This window comes from Ammodytes marinus (genome assembly GCF_949987685.1).
Source record: "Ammodytes marinus genome assembly, chromosome: 23".
NCBI classification, from domain to species: Eukaryota; Metazoa; Chordata; class Actinopteri; order Uranoscopiformes; family Ammodytidae; genus Ammodytes; species Ammodytes marinus.
In genome coordinates this window covers 22,365,024-22,372,523 of record NC_137227.1, presented here as the reverse complement: position 1 = coordinate 22,372,523, position 7,500 = coordinate 22,365,024, and the positions used below count along the sequence as shown (strand labels likewise).

The window sequence follows — 7,500 nt, the reverse complement described above, 5'->3', positions numbered from 1 at the left end:
AACCATCCGGATACATAGCCTATGGTCTGATGACGGGCCGTTATATTAATAATAAACAGCGTGCTGCACAAATATGAGACTGTCCACCGCGACCTATTACGTCAAGGCTACATTAAAAAAAACAATAGCGTAAGGATTCTCGTTGCTCTAATGTGGAAGTGGAATATTTGATGCAAATTTGGCCGGATGAAAATATTCACAAACAGTCGTATAGCCTACAAGTAGACTACGCTCCAAATCCTAAACGCGCACGGTGCAAGTATGCCCAGGCCATGAGCAGTGTGAGCACGGGCCTGCGGGGGGAGTGGGGAGGGGGGGGGGAATCGTGCTGAATCGTGCTGAGCACGGAACAGGCAAACGGCACTAGTGTGAGTGCGCCCTCATACACCGATAGCAGCAGGCTAACTATCGACATTCACACGAGGCAAGGTGGGTGAAGTGTCTTGCCCAAGGACACAACAACTATGACACAGGTGGCAGGGCGGGGATCGAACCTCCAACCCTTTGATCATCGGCCGACCCGCTCTACCACCTGAGACACAGTCGCCCACGGTGCATCGTTCCTGCTGAGAGAAACGCCATTTTGATTCTGATGTCTGTCTCGCATAAATCAGAACTGACAATAGAAAACTCTGACTTTAAACTAAGTCTACTACTCCAGAGATTACACCTTATTGTAACTAAGTGTTCTCCAGAGATGGTTTGTTTGTGTTTAACGCGTTAATATGTTATGCACACGTTACCACGCCTTATACAGCAGTGGTTCTGACCGAGTGATTTGATTGGACGAGAGACCTTCCATGCGTTCTGAAGCAGCGCTGATATGAGCATCCAACATCACTCTGAATGTTCACTAAACTGACAAAACTGACATAATGGTTGCGTTCCGAATCGCATACTTTCTACTATATAATATGTAGAAAAAAGATTTAGGATGTCCCGATTCTTGTGGCCAGATTTAGGATGGTTAGAAGTACCCGGATGTCCTACTTCATGCGGCCAAGATTGTTAGTGTTGAAATCTGCATCCTATTTGGGCGATTCTGACCCACAATCCGGTGCGCACGTGAAGTGACGTCACATCGACAAAGCCTCCATATGAAAACAAACGGGGATGCGACGGATATATCATAGATCAAGGAGCCATGTTATGATGAAATAAGAGAGTAAAGTATGTCCCAATAGTATGCCTACTGCATCCTAACTAGATTCTTTTTATCGTCGGATGTAGTATGTAGAATAGAAAAAATAAAGAGTATGCGATTCGGAACGCAACCAATCAGTCCGCTCACTGACGAGCCGGAGCTTCACTTGTGTAGACTGTGTGTGACTCAGGTTGACTGTGGCGAGTCTCTCCCCTTTGAGAGGGCATCGCTGCCACACACACACACATACAGAGACAGTGCTGTGTTTCCCTTCGTACCTACGACCGAATCACAGCCGCGCTGATATAGAGCGACACCATGCTCCCTCTCATGAGATATTGCTTCATTAAACACATCTTATTGTGACAGTCACATGGCAATTCTAATAAACATTTAGCATTTTATCAATAGATGTGAAGTGAAGATGTTGCTGTCCTTAACCTGTGTGTGTGTGTGTGTGTGTGTGTGTGTGTGTGTGTGTGTGTGTGTGTGTGTGTGTGTGTGTGTGTGTGTGTGTGTGTGTGTGTGTGTGTGTGTGTGTGTGTGTGTGTGTGTGTGTGTGTGTGTGTGTGTGTGTGTGTGTGTGTGTGTGTGTGTGTGTGTGTGTGTGTGTGTGTGTGTGTGTCATCCAGAGAACAAAGGCCAGAGGAAGGTGTTTCTCCCTAACCATCTGTTGGAGTCTCTCCCTCGTCTGTCCGGTCTGCCCAACGAGAGGCTACGATGGAACACCAACGAGGTGAGGGCTGTCTGTCTGTCCGTTCGTCCGTCCGTCCGTCCGTCCGTCCGTCAGACAAAAGATTTAGGATGTCCCGATTCTTGTGGTCAGATTTAGTATGGTTAAGATAGCCGGATGCCTACTACATCTGGCCGAGATTTTGAGTGTTGAAAACACCATGCTATTTGGGATGATTCTGACCCACAATCCAGTGCGCACCTGAAGTGACGTCACATCGACGAAGCCTCCATATGAAAACAAACGGGGATGAGACGGATATAAAAGCAAGAGGCAAGATCAAGGAGCCATGTTAGGATGAAATAAATAAGTTAAAGTATGTCCCAATAGTATGCATACTGCATCCTAACTAGATTCTGTTTATGGTCAGATGTAGTATGTAGGATAGAGAGAAGAAAGAGATTTGGAACGCAGGGTTACTGTCAACACACACAGCAGAAGAATACTGAGCACAGCCATGACTTAAAGGTGCAATCAGTGATTCTGGAGAACACTTGTTGTCAAAATCAGTTTTCAGTGAATATCTCCTCATGATCCACTACCTGTCTGTACTGAGTGAATATCTCCTCATGATCCACTACCTGTCTGTACTGTGTGAATATCTCCTCATGATCCACTACCTGTCTGTACTGTGTGAATATCTCCTCATGATCCACTACCTGTCTGTACTGAGTGAATATCTCCTCATGATCCACTACCTGTCTGTACTGAGTGAATATCTCCTCATGATCCACTACCTGTCTGTACTGTGTGAATATCTCCTCATGATCCACTACCTGTCTGTACTGTGTGCGTGCTGAAAGAATCCAGGCTCTGTAAACTGGGATGTTGCTACAGAACAGCAGACAGGTAGCGGATCATGAGGAGACATTCACTGATTTTGACAACAAGCGTTCTCCAGAATCACTCATTCTCTCTGCATGTATACAGGGATGTATACATGCAGAGAGAATGCCGACAATGAACGAGTTATCTAGGTGTTCTTATCCGACTTCTCTTGTCCGTTATTGTGCCGATTTGTGTGCGAAGTAGATCGGATAAAGGTGTTTACATGCAGTTTACAAGTCCTGTTGAAGTCTTATTCCTTTAGTTACCGGATTATGAGTCTGCATGTAAACACACTGAGTGACTGACTGCACTTACCAACATGTTGGTTTCTGTCTCTCTCTGTGCAGGAAATCGCTTCTTACCTGATCGCTTTTGACAGACATGAAGAGTGGCTCTCTGTCACCCTCAAGACCAGGTACACACTCACTCACTCACTCACTCACTCACTCACTCACTCACTCACTCACTCACTCACTCACTCACTCACTCACTCACTCACTCACTCACTCACTCACTCACTCACTCTCACACACAGTAACCTGTCTGTCTGTCTTCAGGCCTAAGAACGGCAGCATCACACACACACACACATACACACAAACACACACACACACACACACACACACACACACACACACACAGTAACCTGTCTGTCTGTCTGTCTGTCTGTCTGTCTGTCTGTCTGCCTGTCTGTCTGTCTGCCTGCCTGTCTGTCTGTCTGTCTGTCTGTCTGTCTGTCTGTCTGTCTGCCTGTCTGTCTGTCTGCCTGCCTGCCTGTCTGTCTGCCTGCCTGCCTGCCTGTCTGCCTGTCTGCTTGTCTGTCTGTCTGTCTGTCTGTCTGTCTGTCTGCTTGTCTGCCTGCCTGCCTGTCTGTCTGCAGGCCTAGGAACGGCAGCGTCGTGCTCTACAACAGGAAGAAGGTGAAGTACAGGAAGGACGGCTACAGCTGGAAGAAGAGGAAGGACGGCAAGTCCACGAGAGAAGACCACATGAAGCTCAAGGTCCAGGGGCTAGTGGTAAGAGCTAACTATACTACCCCCTATCCGCTATCCCCTATCCCCTATCCCCTAGCCCCTATCCCCTATCCCGTAGCCCCTATCCCCTAACCAGGGAAGAACACATGAAGCTCAAGGTCCAGGGGCTAGTGGTAAGAGCTACTAAAGCTACTAGCATTAGCATCAATATAACTATATATATATATATATACTCTATAAACAAGGTCCAGGGGCTAGTGGTAAGCTAACCGCTAGCAGCTAACCGCTAGCACTGTTACTCTGTAGGGGCTGGTGGTAAGAGCTACTAGCATTAGCATCAATATTACTATATATATATATATATATATATATACTCTATAAACAAGGTCCAGGGGCTGGTGGTAAGAGCTACTAGCATTAGCATCAATATTACTACTATTACTACTGTTACTCTGTAGGGGTTGGTGGTAAGCTAACCGTTAGCAGCTAACTGTTAGTACAGGGCCTGGTGGTAAGCTAACCGTTAGTGCACAGTACTGGCAATATACATAATAATATAATAACAAGATACAATATAAAGAAGCAGGCCATGGTGGTGAGCTAACCGCTAGCGCTCAGTCCTTTAGCTAGGAATTATTATTATTATTATTTTTTTTTCATTCATGGTAAGTTAGCTTTCAGCTTCCACAGTAACTCACTGTTTTCCTGTCTGTGTTGCAGTGCCTGTACGGCTGCTACGTCCATTCCTCCATCGTACCAACATTCCACAGACGATGCTACTGGCTGCTGCAGGTACAGACAGACAGACAGACAGACAGACAGACAGACAGACAGACAGACAGACAGACAGACAGACAGACAGACAGAAACACACACACACAGACACACACGCACACTCGCACACTCACACAGACACACAGACACAGACACACACACACACTCACTCACTCACTCACTCACTCACTCACTCACTCACTCACTCGCTCACTCACTCAATACACATGTTTAAAAGCTATGTTTGTCTATAGTCCAAAACGTATGAGTGACTGGTCCCTCTCTGAGCCAGATAACAACACAATGTTTCTATTGATGAATGACCAAATCATTACGCGTACTTAAACACAACCCCTGGTCTAATGACTCTTAATAACCATGAAAAATAAAAAATAATTTATTTTTGATGGGCCCCCCTCTGCCTTGGCCCCCCTCTGCCTTGGGCCCATCGGCGTCGGCAGACCCTTTTCACCGGGGCACGTGCCCCGTTGTGGATCTGCGGTGCCTGGGTATGCCTGGGGCACTGATTTTTTAATTAATTAATTTATTTATACCTTTAATTTTTTTTTATTTAAGTCTGACTCATCTGGCAATCTACAGAATGCATGCTTGCATTTTTTTTTCTTAAAATAGGCCTATATGCATGGTGCCCCCCTCATTGGCCGGCCGCTGCAATGAAATGTACGTGACGAATGCACACACTGAGGAGAGAATCATTCTCCTTGATATCGACTTTTTGAACCTGTCCAGCACAGCGTCAGCGACCATTCACTCCGACCGGCGTGAAGTGAAGTAAACAGTAACGGCCTCCACACACATCCTGCGTCTACCTCTGGAGCGCTTCGCGTTACCTTACTGCTGCCTCTCTCTGACTTTTCTCGGACACACATGCAACGTCTCAGCAGCTGCTGCTGCTGCAGCAGCGCTGCTTCTAAAAGCCCTATCTTTCTACATAGAGTTTTCATTGATAATTCCCATTAAAAATGAAGTTATTTCATGTCATCTATGATGCATATGATTTATATTGAGTCTGGACAGTAATCCGTTCGCCCCATTGCCATTTAAAAAAAAAAAATTTGCCATATTTTCGCTTGTTGGAAGTTTTATTTTGAAGGGGACACACCAGGAAATGGTGAAACTACAGCGAAAGCTGCCAGTATGAAGTCAATATGACTCAGCAGAGTATTTCAAAAATCACTTTACTGATTTATACGGGAGAGAGAGAGGGGGGTGTGGTCGGGGAAGAAGAAGGCCGTAGACACAGATAGAGCAACGGAAAACTGTTGCGCTCATCATGATCTTTTTTATTTCTTCACTATATTGGATCTCTATATGTGTCATTTATCCAAAAATGAAATGCCAGAATTAATTGAAAATTAGGGTTTAAATCCCTCGGATTTTGATTGCACAATTAAATCGTGAAATAAAGGGATTATTCGCGTATACGACTGAGGGATGATTTATTTTGAAATAAACACACCGGGTAAACGTGTAACTAGAGTGAATGCTGCTGGTATGACTGTCAGCAGAGTATTTCTCTATCAGTTAAAGCACAGAGACGCGAGAGAGACGCGCTGCTCTCAGAAAATAAATAGGCGAGCCTCCTGAGGTGAAGGGGAGCGTCGCTGCAGACGTGCCTCCGACGCGCCTGCAGTGCGCAGTGCGTCTGAGGTTGGATGTGTGCTCGCTCTACGTTGATTTCTGTGACAAAAAGTCAGACGCAGACGCGAGGTAGACGCGCAGTAGAGGTAGGATGTGTGTGGGGGCCGTAAGCGTTACATTTTTATCCTCTGGAAGCATAGAATGTCTAACAGCTGCAGTTGTGAAAGGACATTCAGCGTACTGAGACGCCTTCACACTTGGTTGAGGAGCACAATGGGGCAAGATAGGCTTCATCATCTTGCCATCATGTCGGTTGAGCGAGGAGAACTCTCCAAATTAAGCCAGTCACAATTGATCGACAGCTTCGCAAAAATGAAGCAGAGGCGCTACCGTTTACTGTTAAAAAAATGAACAGCTCCCCTATCTTTCTGGCCATGATATACACACCTCATAGGATCATCACCATCACACCATCATAGGATGGTCTGAAATAGAAATGATAAACACAGACATGTATGTATGTAGAGGTGTTTTTTTGTTTTTCCTTTTACAGTTGCACATTTCAAGTTTTCAGTTTTCAAGTTCATGTTTGCTGACAGATATTTAATGAAGACTTTATGATAATAAATAAGTGCTATAAAATATTTGCTCGCGTGCTTGCATTAATTATCTGTGCCCATGCTTTTTTTAAATAAATAATTGCCCAAAATTTTTTTAGCTCGCGCGCTTCGCGCGCTCGCATTTTTTTTTGGTGCCCTATTGTGCCCCTGTATGGTATTGGGTGAGCTGACGCCCCTGCGGGCCCCCTCTGCCTTGGGCCCCCCAAGCCTGTCACACTTATACCCGCAGTCCGTCGGCCCTGCATGCAGACACTCAGTCTCTCTCTCTCACACTCACACACTATAAATCACATATATATATTTGTGTGTGTGTGTGTGTGTGTGTGTGTGTGTGTGTGTGTGTGTGTGTGTGTGTGTGTGTAGAACCCAGACATCGTGCTGGTCCACTACCTGAATGTTCCGGCCCTGGAGGATTCTGGGAAATGCAGTCCGGTGCTGTGTGCGGTGAGCGATCGCCATGACAGCGTCCGGTGGAGCAGAGAAGACCTGCTCAGCCAGCTCAAGCCCATGTGTAAGGGAATTATACTGTGTGTGTGTGTGTGTGTGTGTGTGTTAGGGCTGCAACTAACGATTATTTTGATAATCGATTAATCTGTCGATTATTTTCTCGATTAATCGATTAGTGTTTTGGTCGTAAAATGTCAGAAAATGGTGAAAAATGTTGATCAATTTTCCAAAGCCCATGTTGACGTCCTCAAATGTATTGTTATGTCCGAAACACACAGATATTTCAGTTTACTGTCATAATAGGATTAAAGAAACCAGAAAATATTCACATTTGAGAAGCTGAAATCAGAGAATTTGGAATTTTTTTGTTCAAAAATG

General features: G+C 45.3%; 1 protein-coding gene across 1 annotated transcript in view; it reads left to right on the top strand.

Moving 5' to 3' along the window:
• camta2 (calmodulin binding transcription activator 2) overlaps positions 1-7,500 on the top strand; it is a 44,498-nt gene that overhangs the window by 2,625 nt on the left and 34,373 nt on the right. The window contains 5 exon segments of the mRNA XM_080052365.1: positions 1,777-1,880; positions 3,053-3,120; positions 3,586-3,721; positions 4,400-4,471; positions 7,039-7,186. Coding sequence (XP_079908491.1) covers positions 1,777-1,880; positions 3,053-3,120; positions 3,586-3,721; positions 4,400-4,471; positions 7,039-7,186 — 528 coding nt within the window.